Genomic DNA, 16,826 nt, shown 5'->3' on the forward strand with positions numbered 1-16,826 from the left:
CTTGCCCAGCCTCTTCCTGTATGAAATAGGTCAAATCACCAAAGGGCACATATTCAGAATTTTATATGCATTGGCTTATACTGGAAGCAGTGGAAACTTAGAATTAGTTTTAGAGAGCTGGCCGTTGCTGTCATGGGCCTAATATTTGTCCTTTAAAGTTCTGCTCAGTTTTATGCCTGACAAACTTGCATTAAACCCATAAAGTAGTAAAGCATTTTACTGTAACTCTGAAGAAAAAAAAGAGAAAAAAAAGACATGAAGGCCGGTATACTGTTTGTAAGCAGACACAAGATATATGGAATTCATATGATGCTACTGAAGCATGTTCTGAGAAATAAATGCTGGGCAAGATTGCCACTGCAACACTGGAATAAATATATTTGCTTTTGCTTTTTCCAGAAACATAATGCAGAATATGAACAGAATGACTGGTCCTAATAATGTCAATAAAGAGTCTTATGGCACCTTAAAGACTAAAATTTATTCTGGCATAAGCTTTCATGGACACTGTCCACTTCATCAGATGCGTGACTTCATACATCTGATGGGCAGTGTACTTGAAAGCATATGACAGAATAAATTTGATAGTCTTTAAGGTGCCATAAGGCTAGGTTGTTTTTATTGCAAGAGACTGACATAGCTATCCCTCTGGAAATTACCTTAACAGTTGCCATTCACAAAACTTCGTTAGGTGATAACACAGACATCATTGCTGTAGTGAACTGATTAATGTATGATAAATCAACAACCCTTTATCTTGTTTGAAACCATAGGAAATAGAGTTGAACCTCTTGATGAATTGTACTTCAGCAATTTCACGTTGATATCTGTCTTTGTCATTCCTTTGTTCAAGAATGGCCACCTTAAGGCCACTGAAAGATGGCCAGTTTGCACAACACAACAGTCGGTGGGTTAAGCAGTCCATGCGCTATCAGGAACGAGTGGGAGAGCACAACTGTTCTGCCTGCAGCATGCCTGCCACTTCCACTTTTACTCAACAACCCACGGTCAGCTGTTTCGTAGGTTGCTGAGTGTGATGTGCGAACCTGGATGGCTGGATTGTTTAGGGCTTAACAACCCAATAGTTAACGCATTGTTCTTTTGCATAGCGAGTGGCCTGTTTGTCCGATGCAGAATGCATAGGACACTGCTGGCAAATGATGGCATATAGCACAATAGAAGGTGAGCAGGTGTATGAATCTCGGATGTTATCCTATAATAGTATTGCCAGAGTAAATAATGTTGGCACCCAAATAGTCCCCTAACAAACATTGGGTTGACAATCAAAGCAAAAATTTATTTTCAATTCAGGATGTGAAGTGCCTTTAACACTTAAGAAAAACACTATAAGTACCAAAGAATAATAATTGTTAAATATTTCTTCAATAGGGCAGTGTTGTCAACAGAAATGCTGTTTCTGTTTAGTGCAAAGCCACAATTTGCATGATGTCTGGAGGGGAAACACACACACACACACACACACACACACACCTGGAATAAAATATCAATTCCAAAAATGTTTATGTCCCTTCTGATGCAGACTGGGATTCTCAGGGGTCCACTTGCCCCATGGGCATGTAGATATGGAACTGACTTGCAACTTTTCAGTGCAAAAAGTGACTTTTAACTTAACGTTAAAAGTCACTTTTTGACTTTTGGTGGCTGAGATTATTAGATAATCCCAGGTACTGTAGCTTCCCCAGAATCTGGCCTCTGATCAGGAGCCCCTCTTCGAGCAAGCTGTATTGATAACAGATTCTGCTACAATGCATGCATATGTATGAAAAGTATGATGTTGTAGTTTGAATGCTAGACTATGACCAGGGAGACCAGAGTTATGTCCACCTTGGCCAAGAAGCCCACTGGGTGACCTGGGGCCAGTCCATTTTCAGCCTAAGCCTCCCTCCATAGGATGGTTATGAGGAGGAAGGAAGGGGGAACAGTGTACACTGCTGTGAACTTGGAGGAAGGGCAGGATAAAAACGTAATAAATGATGAGAATTCAGCAGCTTTCCGGCATAGGTGTAATGTTATAGCAGAATTTGTTTGCTATGCTATGATGGGATTTTTAAATTCATAGCACATACTGTCCAGAATTGAAAGTTTCATCCTTGGCATTTTTTTATCACTCACTCTTGATAGTGAACTCAGGTGGTGAATGCCAAGAAAAATGGAGCTAAATCAGGGCCACTGAGAAACAAGGAAGTATTGGCATGCTCAGGGAACACTGAGGTTCACAGAAGTTGTAGAAGAATCTTAAAGGGAGTTGGTTTCATATCCATGGAATGCTGCTAACTTACCAGTTGGAAGAGAAACTGCAAACTGGGGGCGGGGGAGTGGAATACCCTGCTTGAGCTTCTTTAGCTTTCAGCAGCCTTCCTCGGCCTAGTCCTCTCCAGATGTGATAGAGTACAATTCCCATCATTCCCCGCCAACGTGTCCAGCTGGCTGGGGATATAGGCGTTGTAGTCCAGCACATCTGAAAGGCCCCAGGTTGGAGTAGGGGAGCTTACGCTATGCTTCAGGAGGACATAGCTGATGGGCGGGAGCCCTGAACAGAAGCAGTTTTACTAGGAGGTGAGCATACACTGCTCATGCTGTTGCTAGGTGGTGAGCATGGAACTTTCATAGTTCCATGTGTTTTTCAACTGGAAAAACTGACCAGAGTTTAAGGATTCTAATAAACACCTAGGTTCAGCGTAATACCAATAACGTTCTGTTTTCACTTCAGTGGTTTCTTGGGGCTGAAGTCAACCCTTAGGGTCCCTACAAAATGCAGCCTGACCGCTTGTATTTAACTGTAGCTCCAGATCGTGTCAATCTTCATCTGGTATCAGCATAGAAGATGTTTTCTGCCAAGTTGCTTGGATGCCACATAACGGCTTTTAGTGAATAATTCCCTCCTAACTTGCCGTTTTTACTCTTCATTTTTCTTTTTACAGATCTAAAATGTGTTGAAAGAAGCTCTCCAAATGCAAATGCTTACAGTGCTGCATTTAAGACATATGTGTATATTTGAAAAACATTTAAATGTCTCTACTTCTTTTTTTTATTTTGACAGCCTGAGGAAGAGCTTGATCCTGAAGAGAGGGACAATTTCCTCCAACAGCTTTACAAGTTTATGGAAGACAGAGGTAACAATGCTTAACTGGGCTAGGAATGGAGGAAGTTGAAACTAACATGGAACTATATTTTACCAGCACTGTACATATCTGTGCTGAGAATTTGTGAAGTGCTTTGAACGTTACACAACTAGTGACATTCCAATGCACTAGGACTCAGCGGCATTTACTTCTGAGCAAACATGCATAGGATTGGGCTGTACTTCATAAATGCTAAGCATCATCATCGCCTAAAACTCATCGAATACAAAATGTGTGTGTCATAATAAAGCATTAAAGCAGCATTTGTGAGGAGAAGCACTTGCTTAGGTACATGGGGCCTTTTCGTTTAGTGGAATGTATATTTATAGCAGCATCTCAGAAGGTTATAGAAAGCAAGAATAGCATCCTGGTGTAATGCTCCCAGTGACTGATTCTGTCTGTCTGGTCACTGTGTTCTGTGCACATTGCAGCCTGTGTCTCACCAAGGCTCAATAAGGTTCAATCCCTAATCTGTCACGTTTTTGAAAAAAAGAACTCTAGCAGGGCTGGAAACCCCTTGTCTGTGGCTCAGGAGAACTGATGCCAACCAGAGTAGACACTGCTGTGCCTATATGGTCTGACCTTGGTACAAGGCAGCTGACTATATGTTCATATATTAATCTGTTGTCATGGGTATCAAAACATAGAGTAACTACCTAGCAAGATCTCTTTTTACAAGCGTAAGAATCTGTATAAGGAGTGCTTGCTTTTGAAGCTCTTTACTGGTAAATGATAGAAAGGAGAGGGCCGGAAATGAGAGTGACATCTGGAGATACTTTGATCTTCATTGGTAAATGTCTGAATTTTCTGACACTTTTCTCTGGTTCTTACTGGTTCAGAATTACTGGTAACCCATCAACTTCCACCAGATTTCTAATAATTCTCATAACACACACATATTTGAGGGTGGCTGACTTCATGGGGAAATTTTATTATTTTTATTTTCTGTAATAATTCCTGGATTGAGAATAATTACTTGTGTGGAAAGGGGGTATGATTTAAGCTTTTAATGCTGTTTCTTTCCTTCTATTTTTATGCTGCTGCTTTGTATGCAAAAAAAAAAGGATTATATCAAATTGCTAATAAAACGATTAGATTGTTCTAATCAATTAGCTAAAAGATTATTGATCCAACATCTTCTCCACATTCTGGAAGAGGAGAAGATGTTGGAATTCCCATTACTTATAACAGTGACATTTACCTGGGACATCCGCATCTCCAAACATTTCTGTATCCTATTTAAAATGATATCTTTCACCAAAGCAGGTAAGCACAAGTAAGAATATCTATGTTTTAAGATGCATCTTAGGGCTAAGCAATTAGAAGCAGAAACCTGCAATGCAGCCATGCAAATATGTCGAAGTTATTAGCCAACAAAAATTTTCACTAGCCCACATCTGTGGTTTTCGACCTGTTGTGGTCGAAAAGGAAAAAACAAAAACAAAACAGGATCGGCTTTAGTAAAGTTTCACTGCCGAGTTGCCTGGAGGACATCATTGCACAGGCATCAGGCAAGTGGCTGTTTACAGGCTTGCTGAAATGCATGTACGTGTGTTAGTCTGAGCTAAAGGGTAAAAGTGCAACGCTTACATAGTTATGCTTTTTAATTTGTCCTCTCTCTTTTTTTAATATTACTTAGGAACGCCTATCAATAAACCACCTGTTCTGGGCTATAAGGATCTTAACCTCTTCAAACTTTTCAGACTGGTATATCAGCAGGGTGGGTGTGACAATGTAAGTGTGACATTTGTAAGTGTGATGCTAGCCTGCGCAGATGTTGTTTAATTTCAGGCTAACTTAAAATTTTTGTTAGTAATGTTGCAAGGAATGTTACAACATGTTAACAACTAAAATTTCTCTCCTTTTCCCTATTCCCTGCAGATTGATAGTGGAGCTGTATGGAAGCAAATTTATATGGACCTTGGCATTCCTATTTTAAACTCGGCTGCTTCCTACAATGTAAAAACTGCTTATAGAAAGTAAGCACTCTCTTTTCATATTTAAACTATGGTGTGCTACCTACAGGACAAGAGCCTCTGTGTAGATTTTGTCAGCAAGCTGTTTTTTCAGTGTTGTTGTTGTTCAGTCGTTCAGTCATGTCCGACTCTTCGTGACCCCATGGACCATAGCACACCAGGCCTTCCTGTCCTGCGCTCTCTCCCGGAGCGTGCTCAAGTTCATATTCATTGCATCGGTGATGCTGTCTAGCCATCTCATCCTCTGCCGTCCCCTTCTCCTTTTGCCTTCAGTCTTTCCCAGCATCAGGGTCTTTTCCAGAGAGTTTTCTCTTCGCATTAGGTGGCCAAAATATTTCAGCTTCAGTATCTGTCCTTCCAATGAGCAGTCAGGGTTGATTTCCTTTAGGATTGACTGATTGGACCTCCTTGCAGTCCAGGGGACTCGTAAGAGTCTTCTCCAGCACCACCGTTTGAAAGCATCAATTCTTCGGCACTCAGCCTTCCATATAGTCCAGCTCTCACAGCCATACATTACTACTGGGAAAACCATAGCTTTGATTAGACGGACCTTTGTCGGCAAGGTGATGTCTCTGCTTCTTACTACGCTGTCTAGGTGTGCCATAGCTTTCCTCCCAAGGAGCAAGCGTCTTTTAATTTCATGGCTACAGTCGCCGTCTGCGGTGATCTTGGAGCCCAAGAAAATAAAATCTGTCACTGCTTCCATTTCTTCCCCTTCTATATGCCAGGAAGTGATGGGGCCACATGCCATGATCTTCGTTTTTTTAATGTTGAGTTTCAAACCAGCTTTTGCACTCTCCTCTTTCACCCTCAACAAGAGGCTCTTTAGATCCTCTTCACTTTCTGCCATTAGGGTGGTATCGTCTGCGTATCTGAGGTTGTTGATAATTCTCCCAGCAATCTTAATTCCGACCTGTGATTCATCCAACCCGGCGTTTCTCATGATGTACTCTGCATATAAGTTAAATAAGCAGGGTGACAATATGCAGCCTTGTCGTACTCCTTTCCCAATTTGGAACCAATCGGTTGTTCCATGTCTGGTTCTTACTGTTGCTTCTTGACCCTCGTACAGGTTTCTCAGGAGACAGGTAAGGTGGTCTGGTATTCCCATCACTTTAAGAATTTGCCACAGTTTGTTGTGATCCACACAATCAAAGGCTTTAGCGTAGTCAATGAAGCAGAAATAGACGTTTTTCTGGAATTCTCTTGCTTTCTCCATGATCCAGCGAACGTTGGCGATTTGATCTCTAGTTCCTCTGCCTCTTCGAAACACAGCTTGTACTTCCGGTAGTTCTCGGTTCGCATACTGCTGAAGCCTAGCTTGTAGGATTTTGAGCATCACCTTGCTGGCATGTGAAATGAGCGCAATTGTGCGGTAGTTTGAACACTCTTTGGCGTTGCCCTTCTTTGGAATTGGAATGTAAACTGACCTTTTCCAGTCTTGCGGCCACTGTTGAGTGTTCCAAATTTGTTGGCATATTGAGTGCAGCACTTTAACAGCATCATCTTTTAGGATCTTAAATAGCTCAGCTGGAATACTGTCATCTCCGCTAGCTTTGTTGTTACTAATGCTTCCTAAGGCCCACTTGAGCCGGACATCCTCGAGAGTGAAGTCAAGTTCAGTGACCGCACTATCATGGCTATCAGGGACATTCAGATCTTTCCTGTATAGTTCTTCTGTGTATTCTTTCCACCTCTTCTTATTCTCATCTGCTTCTGTTATGTCCCTGCCTTCTTTGCCCTTTATCATGCCCGTCTTTGCACAAAACGTTCCCTTGAGATCTCCGATTTTCTTGAAGAGATCTCTAGTCTTTCCCATTCTGTTGTTTTCCTCGATTTCTTTGCATTGTTCATTTAAGAAGGCCTTCTTGTCTCTCCTTGCTATTCTCTGGAACTCTGCATTCAGTTGGGTATATCTTCCCCTTTCTCCCTTGCTTTTCGCTTCCTTTCTTTCTTCAGCTACTTGTAAAGCCTCCTCAGACAGCCACTTGGCTTTCTTGCATTTCTTTTTCTTTGGGATGGATTGAGTTGCTGCCGCCTGAACAATGTTACGGACCTCCGTCCATAGTTCCTCAGGCACTCTATCAGGTTTAATCCCTGAAATCTATTCCTCACCTCCACTGTATATTCATAAGGGATATGATTTAGGTCATACCCGAATGGTTTAGTGGTTTTCCCTATGTTCTTCAATTTAAACTGAAATTTTGCAAGAAGCAGCTCATGATCTGAGCCACAGTCAGCTCCAGGTCTTGTTTTGACTGAATGTATAGAGCTTCTCCATCTTTGGCTGCAAAGGACATAATCAATCTGATTTCGATATTGACCATCTGGTGATGTCCATGTGTAGAGTCGCCTCTTGTGCTGTTGGAAAAGAGTGTTTGATATGATCAGCGTGGTCTCTTGGCAAAACTCTATTAGCCTTTGTCCTGCTTCATTTTGTACACCAAAGCCATGCTTGCCTGTTATCCCGGTTATTTCTTGACTTCCTACTTTAGCATTCCAATCCCCTATGATGAAGAGGACATCTTTTTTGGGTGTTAGTTCTAGGTTTTGTAGGTCTTCATAGAACTGATCAATCTCAGCTTCTTTGGCCTCAGTGGTTGGGGCATAGACTTGAATGACTGTGATGTTGAATGGTTTGCCTTGGATTCGTACTGAGATCATTCTATCGTTTTTGAGATTGTACCCCAGTACTGCTTTTCCCACCCTTTTGTTGACTATGAGTGCTACTCCATTTCTTCTAAGGGATTCTTGCCCACAATAGTAGATATGATGGTCACCTGAATTAAATTCGCCCATGCCTGTCCATTTTAGTTCGCTGATTCCCAAGATGTCGATGTTCAATCTTGCCATCTCATGTTTGACCACCTGCAGCTTAACTTGATTCATTGATTACATTCCAGGTTCCTAAACAATATTGTTCTTTATACTCAGACTAAGGCCGCAGTCCTATGCGGATTCCTGTCAGCCTCTGAACTCTGAGGCTAACAGGCATCCTATGCAGGGCGGGAGGAGCATGAAGACTAGATGGGGCTCTGCAGGGAGGGAGTGGGAGGCTGGGGTGACCAGAGGGTTCTTTGTAAGCTGGCTGCCATGGTCTCCTCCCCAGTCACAGAACTGCTCTCTTTCCTTCCTGTTGGAGCTCACATTTGCGAGCTTGTAGAGACAGCCGGCATGGTTCTCTCCATGCTGGCTACAAGGGGTGGGGAGCTTGGATTCCTGGGTCTGAGGTTGGAGAGCTGCCTTGGGCTTCAGATCCAGCGGTCTGAACTGTCCTACGGCCTCCCAGACTCTGTCTAGGGGCCATATAATTGCTCCCTCGTGTAGATTCAAAGAAATGTGAAAATCAGGATTTGTGGATGGGGTGGAGGAGACGGAATAGGCACTAGTGATAGGGAATCTCACTACTGGTGGGTAACAACTTAAAACAGCAAACATAATATAATTAAACAAAATAGCAAGCCAGTTGACAGCAGCCAGAATTAATAAGCTGCATTTCCCGTGGTCCCCCCCCCCCCCAACACATACACACATTGTGGCACATTACCTTCCTGATACACTGAGAAACAGAGAGGAGGGAAAGAAGGGAAAAACCTTCCCACTGCCTATGAAAAGGAGAAGGGGAGTGTGTTCATGGGGTGGGGCTGGTGCTAGAAATGGAGCCAGGAATTGTTCTGTGGATCACAATGTTATCTGAGCTATGGTAGATTTTGGGGGTTTTAAAGTGTGTATTCTCCCCGTGTACTGCCAAGATGATGGGAAGAGCTTTTTTTTGTCACCAGAACCAATAAATATGCCTTTTCAAAAATCTTTAGGTATCTTTATGGTTTTGAAGAATACTGCCGCTCTGCAAACATTCAGTTTAGAACCATTCACCACAATGAACCAAAAATAATAGAAGTACTACAGAAACAGGAAGAGCCAATGGAGGAAAGTGTAAAAGCAGAGCCAGATATGTCCCCCGTAGAGGTTCAGAATGAGGTGGAAGAAAATGACTGTAGCAGTGAGAGTGAAAAGGAAGAAATTGAACACATGTCTCCAAGGGTAAGCACTTCTTAAAATGTCATCTGCTGTTGAAATCATTCACTTCTCTCATAATTCAGACTGTCCAATGCCTGTCCTGAAATCCTTCCATTAGCTTTGCATCTGCATCAGGCACTAATGCATTCATTGTCCATCCCTCCTGAGCTGTCCATGGGCTTATCCCACCCTTTTAACATTTTATTTTATTATCAATACATTTCAGCTGCCCTATAACATGTTCTCAGAATAAAAGCAAAAAAATAAATTTCGAAAAAAGAACAAGAAACCGTTCAGTCAGATGTGAAGCAGCATAAAATCAAAGGGTTGTTACCACTCATGGGAGGCTCTCCAGTGGAAGTTTATGTGAACTGGGGTAAGGGTTCCAGCTCCCTGCACACCACAAAACTTGCTCCAGATGGTTAGAGGACCATCCCTGAGCCATGTGGGGTGTAGCGTAGGAAGCTACAAAAGAAAAGAAAAATGGCAAAATTACCTCCCTTCTGTTCCTGGAAGTGTCTGCTGAATCGAAGAAGTAAGCGGAAGGGCATCTCCTTAGCTTCCTCCGTACCTCGAAGTCACTCCTTGAACACTTGTGTGATTCCATCTTTTTGTGTTCCTCTGAATCCATCTCAAAACCTACTTTTTCCCTGAAACCTTGAACTTAACCTCTGAGTTTACATTCCAAAGCAGAATGAATAAAAGATACATGTAAATACATTTGCTCACATTTATCCCTTTTTTCCTGTACCTCTCCTGTCAGAGGTGTTGTCTTATAGAGTGGATAACTTTGTATGTGTGTACAGAAATTTTCTTTTCGTAAAGAGTTTGCCTCGAAACATGTTGGGAACCACATACATCTGTGTGGCTTCCATTTTGGGGAGTGGGGGTGTCTTTGGTGTTTCATACTAGGGCTGTCAAATAGCATTCATTGGTTTAGGTCTCCACTAATTTGCACGTTACTAAAACAGGAGTTTTGAAGGAAAACTTCTTTCTGTTTCTAGATGTGCATGTATATGTTGCAACAGACACCATCATAGAAGAAGCATTCCCCCTTTACTCTTACACAGCAGAGAATGTCTCTTCTAAGATAGTGCCTGCCATGTCCAGTTTTTAGAAGTACTTAGTTAAGTTTTTAATCATAGAAACTGTTGCCTGATTTAATCAGGATGTATTTTTAGGTACTTTAAACACATTTTTACTCAAATTGAATTGATTAATCAGTTACAGTCTGCAGTCCTAGTTCATATGGAATTCATCAAGGAAAGGGTTAAAAGGGGGTTTGCAACCTTTGCCTGAGCCTGAATTGCCTGGCACTCTCAGTAGCACAGCCAAACTACCCTTCTCTCAGCAGGGGAAGGGCTGAAATATCTGCCTGGAGAGCAACGGGAGCATACTTGTGCTTCTCTGTTCCTTCTTGGACAGCCTGGCAGTTTATTTCCTTTCTTAACTGTGTTGCTCCTCCTGGTTTTTCCTGACTGCATCTATTCCTGATTACCTTGGCTATGCAGTAACAAAATTCACATTTTTAGATCTCTAATAGGAAAGCTGTGATGCTAGCGTTCCACAGTAGAGAAGCATTCTACTTCTGCATGACTTTCTCTGAAATCCCATTGGTCAAGAATAAGCTTTAACCTAATACCACAGTGTTGCATTGTGTAATCCTGCTGCCTGGAAGGCAGCAATGCATCTTAAATAGCATGTTTATCTCCCTCCCTCCCCCATCATAGGGACGAAGGAGACCTGTCCGGGATGTTGCTGTTGCTAAAAAAGAAAGTGAAGATGATAAAATGCAGGACAAACTAAAAGACAGCAACAAGGAGAACAAAGACATAGAGGAAATGCCCAATAATGCAGAAAAGAGGGAAAATGAGATGGCACTTGGAAGCAGAAGGACCACACCAAAGCAAAAGGAAAAGAAAGCAAAACAGGAAGAAGACTCTGACAGGGAGTCAGATGAAGAGGAGGAGAGAAGGCAAGAAAAAATTCTTATTTTTTCTCTCTGGTGCTGCAGCATATGCTGCTGAATGTAAAAGGCTTGAAATTGGACAGTTTGTGAAAATGACACTTAATTTATGTTAATATGAGGGAGAAAGTGCAATTTTGGGGTGGGGTCAGAACCAAACTAGACCTATATGAAATTTGTTCTCTTCAAATTGTGAGTCTAATCCTCCTAGTTGTTGAGAAGAGCTTGGACATAATGCTAAACCATGGTGAGCCCAGATCTTCTGGCCTGCATGCTCCTCCCTTCCTCAGGTGCAGCCACAACAAGTAGGTTGGAAGCTTCCACTTTAGATTAATTGCAGCGTTTCATGTTGTCCGAACCCTAAATTGTAGTTAATATTAACTATGGTCAGTGAAAACCACCAGCTTCATAAGATTAACCACAGTTTGTCCAGGGTTGGATAATATGGCAAGTCAGTCTAAACAGAAGTGAAAACTTCCAATGACGTTTTCAATTAATTCCATGAAGCTGACTGGTGGGAGCTTCAGGACAGATCAAAGGAAGGGCTTCTCCACAAAGCACTTTGTCGAACTATGGAATTCGCTACCTCAAGATGTAGTGACTGCCACCAATTTGGATGGCTTTAAAGGGGGATTAGACAAATTCATGGAGGATAAAGCCATCCATGGCTACTAGTCCTGATGGTTATATGCTACCTCCAGTATCGGGCAGTATGCCTATGGACACCAATTGCTGGGGAGGGGGCTATTGCCCTAATGTCCTACTTAATGGGTTTCCCACAGGCAGCTAGTTGGTCACTGTGTGAACAGAATCTGGATGAGGTGGGCTGTTGGTCTGATCTAGCAGGGCTCTTCTTATGTTTCAAACTTCTCATGGCCATGCCAGAGTGGGAGCATATGAGCTGAGGGAAGAGGCTAGGCTCATTCTCATATGGTTTAGTGTTACGTCTGAACCATCCCAGTGTCTGAAAGCTCAAATTGCTGGGAGGCTGTGTTTTCAATGCTCTGCTTGACACAAATGCCTGTCCTTCCTCCTTTGGCAAAATAAATACATGGCCATGCAGCTTTACATTAACCAGAATCTAAAATCTGGACTTCACTCCAAGGCAACACAGAAGTCTTGGGATTTTTAAAAACAACCTTAGCATTTCCCCCCTCTGTTCATGAAGAACTCACACCTTTCCTAACCAAGGTAACCTCTGACCGTGTGATTTGTGCTTGAACACAACCGTTCATCAATCCTGCCAGAAAGAACCATTTTCAGAACAGAGAGGTATAGCTACTATGCAGGATTATACTTGGCTTTTATATCACACATTTTCAAAGTGCTCCTGGTATGTCAGTAATATATTTATGAGGAGGATTCTCTTAAGTGAAGTCATTATTATCCCCATGTTACCGGGGGGGGGGGGGGTGGTGGAAGAGGTTGAAAGAGTGGCTTCCCTAAGGCTACTTTCTGAGTCCATGGCTGAGGTGAGATTTGAGCTGTATACTTCCTGGGTTATGCTCTTAGCAGCTACATCACACAAGCTTTCAGTGCCTGCCTGACCTTCTCGTAAGTTGTCCCTCTAACACAGGGATGGGCAACTGCAGCCCTTGGCTGAATTTCAAAAGCTCTGCAAGCGGTCAGTTCAGAACTCTGGCAAGAGTAATCTATTCCTTCCCTGGCAGCCTGTGGGGCAGGGGAGAAATATAGCTGGCCCCACCCACTGCTGGTTTTAGACACGCCCACTGCCAGCGTGCAGCCCCCAGAACATTAGTCCCAAAGGAATGTGGCCCTGGACAAAAAAAAAGTTCCCCAACTTCACTGTAACCGCAAAAATGGTTACACCCCAAGTTCTGCTTCATCCAACTCCAGTTGCGGCTTCATTCCTGTATAGATTTCCTTCTCCTTTAAACTCTGTGCCCCAGGCTATTGTTGCTCAGCCTTTTGGTAGAGACTCCTAATTTGAAGGAAAGCAGATAACATAACCCAAACCTGGAAAACCAGATTCTTCAGATTTTCAGGGAGCGGAATAAATTATGCGAATCATGTACCGTAGATGTATTTAGATAAAGCTTTCACTGGGTCTGTCGGATGTAATCTCTGTTTATTAGAAGCAGAAATAGCAGCAGCTTTTACATTACCATGCTAGTTTAGGTATTAGCTAAGACTTACATGTTTTGCCAGTTCGCTGTTTTACAGTGCAATCCTATACGTATCAACTTAAAAGTAAGTCCTGTTGAGTTACATGAGCAGGAAGGTGCTATTGCGTTCATGTCCTACTTCTGGTCTTCCCAGAGGTATCTGGTTGGCCACTGTGGGAAGACAATGCTGGACTAGATAGGCCTTTGTTCTGATCCAGCATGGCTCTTATGTTCTTGATTGATTGACTAAAACTTCTTTTTAAATATATATTTAAATGGGTTGTAGCCCTAATACCAATGCATTCTTTGGATGCTGTGATAACTGCTTGTCTACAATTGCAATGTGGTATCTGGATGGGCAATGGAATCACAGAATCATAGAATAGTAGGGTTGGGAGGGGCCTACAAGGCCATCAAGTCCAACCCCCTGCTCAATGCAGGAATTTAAGTCAGAGCATCCCTGACAGGTGGCTGTCCAGCCTTGTCTTGAATTCCTCAAGTATGGGAGAGCCCACCACCTCCCTAGGTCATTGGCTCCATTGTCGTATTGCTCTTAACAGTCAGGAAGTGTTTCCTGATGTTCAGCCAGAATCTGGCTTCCTGTCACTTGAGCCCATTATTCTGTCTTGCACTCTGGGATGATTGAGAAGAGATCCTGGCCTTCCTCTCTGTGACAACCTTTCAAGTACTTGAAGAGTGCTATCCTATCTCCCCTCAGTCTTCTCTTCTCAAGGCTAAACATGCCCAGTTCTTTCAGTCTCTCTTCATAGGGCTTTGTTTCCAGTCCCCTGATCATCTTTGTTGCCCTCCTCTGAACCCTCTCCAGTTGGTCTGCATCCTTCATAAAATGTGGTGCCTAGAACTGGACACAGTACTCCAGATGATGCCTAACCAGTGCTGAGTAGAGGGGAACTAGGGCTTCCCAGGATTTGGAAGCTATGCTTCTGTTAATGCAGCCCAAAAGACCATTTGCCTTTTTTGAAACCACATCACATTGTTGGCTCGTATTCAGCTTATGATCTACCACAATTCCAAGATCCTTCTCACTTGTAGTGTTGTTGAGCCACATATCCCCCATCTTGTAACTGTGCATTTGGTTTCTTTTTCCTAGGTGCAGAACTTGGCATTTATCCCTATTAAATGTCATTCTGTTGTTTTCTGCCCAGCGCTCCAGTCTATCAAGATCACTTTGAATTTTGTTTCTGTCTTCTAAGGTATTAGCTATCCCGCCCAATTTTGTGTCATCTGCAAATCTGATCAGCATTCCCTGCACCTCCTCCTCCAAGTCATTCATAAAAATGTTGAAGAGCACTGGGCCCAGGACTGAGCCCTGCGGTACGCTGCTCATTACTTCTCCCCAGTTTGAGAAGGTCCCACTGATAAGCACTCTTTGAGTCCGATTCTGTAGCCAACTGTGGATCCACTGGATCGTTGTCTCATCTAGCCCACTTTGTGCTAGTTTGCTCATCAGGATATCCTGGGGCACTTTGTCGAAAACTTTGCTGAAGTCAAGGTATATGATGTCTACAGCATTCCCATGGTCCACAAGGGAGGTTACTCGATCAAAAAATGAGATCAGATTCGTTTGGCAGGACTTGTTCTTGACAAATCCATGTTGGCTTCGAGTCATCATTGCATTGTTTTCAAGGTGCTTACAGATGGATTGCTTTATCATCTCCTCCAGAATTTTCCCAGGAATTGATGTCAGACTGACTGGTGTGTAGTTCCCAGGTTCCCCCTTTTTACCCTTTTTGAAGATAGGGACAACATTAGCCCTCCTCCAGTCATCTGGCACTTCACCTGTCCTCCATGGTTTTCTCCAAGAGAATAGACAGTGGTTCTGAGAGTTCTTCTGCCAGTTCCTTTGTTACTCTAGGATGCAGTTCATCTGGCCCTGGAGATTGGAACTCATTCAAAGTGATTAGGTGTTCCTTGACCGTATGCCTATCAATCTCAAGCTGCAATCCTGCCCCTTCAGCCTGTACTTTGCCTTTGGCAGGAGGGGTCATAGACCCTCTTTTGGGAGAAGACTGAGCCAAAGTAGGAATTGAGCACCTCTGCCTTTTCTTTGTCATCTGTTATCGTTTTGCCACCCTTATTTAACAGCTGAACCACCATTTCTTTCCTCTGTCTTTTACTGTGCACTTAGCTGGAGAAAGCCTTTTTGTTGCTTTTAGCATCCCTCGCTAACCTCAGCACGTTCTCAGCTTTAGCCTTTCTGACGCCATCCCTGCAATTCTATGCTACCTGCCTGTACTCTTCCTTTGTTACTTGGCCTTCCTTCCACTTCCTGTATGTGTCCTTTTTTGTTTTCTGGTCATCTCTTAAGTTTTTTGTGAAGCCACATTGGCTTCTTCTGTTGTCTTCTACCTTTTCTTCTTGTTGGAATTGTTTGTAATTGTGCCTTGAGAATTTCCTTTTTTAAAAACTCTCACCCATCTTGGACTCCTTTTCTCGTTAGAGTTGCCTGCCATGGGACCTTACTGATCATTGTTCTGAGTTTATTAAAATCGGCTTTCCTAAAATCTAGGGTATGCATCTGGCTACACTCGGCTTTTGCTTCCCTTAGAACCAAGAACTCAAGTACAACATGGTCGCTTTCCCCCAGAGTTCCTGTAACTGCTACTGTATCCACTAAGTCATCTCTGTTGGTTAGGATCAAGTCAAGGATAGCCGATCCTCTAGTTCCTTCCTTTACTTTCTGTAGGAGGAAGTTATCCGCCACACAAGGCAGGAATTTCCTGGAGGGGCCATGTTTTGCAGAATTTGTCTCCCAACAAATATCTGGGAAGTCCCCCATTACTACTACATCATGATTCCTTGACACATTGGCTATTTTCTTTTCAAAAGTTTCAACCTCATCTTCTCCTTGATTGGGTGGCCAGTAGTGGACTCTGACCACCAGGTTCCTTTTATTATTTGCTGCATTTATTTTGATCCAGATGCTCTCAATGGGGCTACCAAGCTCATCCTCCTGTATTTCTGTGCAGAGATATGTATTTTTCACATATAGTGCAACCCCACCTCCCTTTCTGTTCCTCCTGTTCTTTCTGAACAAGTTATATCCTTCAATTGCTGTATTCCAGTCATGAGAGTCATCCCACCAAGTCTCAGTTATACCTATCAAGTCATAATTTCCCTCCTGTATTAAGAGTTCAAGTTCATTCTGTCTGTTTCCCATACTCTGGGCATTAGTATATAGACATCGAAGACCATGTGCTTCATAGTCTGGCTTTCTTCCTACATGTTTGTGAAGGCTGTTATTGGGCGCTGTTAGAGCTGTTCTCTCCATTGCAGTGCATTGGGCCTTCGTTCATTGCTACCCCCAACTTTACGTCTCCCTTCCCCGTAGGATTCAGTTTAAAGCCCTTCTGATAAAGTTCTTCATGCTGTGGCCAAACACATTCTTCCCAGCTTTTGTGAGGTGCAACCCGTCCCTTGCCAACAGTCCATCTTCCAGGAAGTATAGCCTGTGGTCCCAGAATCCAAATCTTTTGCGCTGGCACCACCTTCGTAGCCAGTCCTTCACCCAGAGTACTATGGACATAGAAAGTTTTACAGTCCAAAGAGAATGGGCAGTTAGAGGGCAAGAAAA

At 42.9% G+C, this 16,826-nt stretch overlaps 1 protein-coding gene across 2 annotated transcripts in view; it reads left to right on the forward strand.

Annotated features, from left to right (window-relative positions):
* The window catches only part of ARID4A (AT-rich interaction domain 4A), a 77,571-nt gene that overhangs the window by 42,889 nt on the left and 17,856 nt on the right, over positions 1 to 16,826 (forward strand). For both annotated transcript variants that reach the window (XR_014787976.1, XM_084835691.1), the window contains exons 12-16: positions 3,062 to 3,134; positions 4,783 to 4,877; positions 5,025 to 5,122; positions 8,935 to 9,163; positions 10,870 to 11,114. Coding sequence is in view for 1 of the 2 variants with exons in the window: in XM_084835691.1 (XP_084691817.1) it covers positions 3,062 to 3,134; positions 4,783 to 4,877; positions 5,025 to 5,122; positions 8,935 to 9,163; positions 10,870 to 11,114 (740 nt within the window). In the remaining variant the exon portion in view is untranslated. The remainder of the gene's footprint in view (positions 1 to 3,061; positions 3,135 to 4,782; positions 4,878 to 5,024; positions 5,123 to 8,934; positions 9,164 to 10,869; positions 11,115 to 16,826) is intronic.

The sequence above is a fragment of the Heloderma suspectum genome, chromosome 1 (assembly GCF_057233095.1).
Source record: "Heloderma suspectum isolate Gila_16-S chromosome 1, 16-S_ref, whole genome shotgun sequence".
Lineage (NCBI taxonomy): Eukaryota > Metazoa > Chordata > Lepidosauria > Squamata > Helodermatidae > Heloderma > Heloderma suspectum.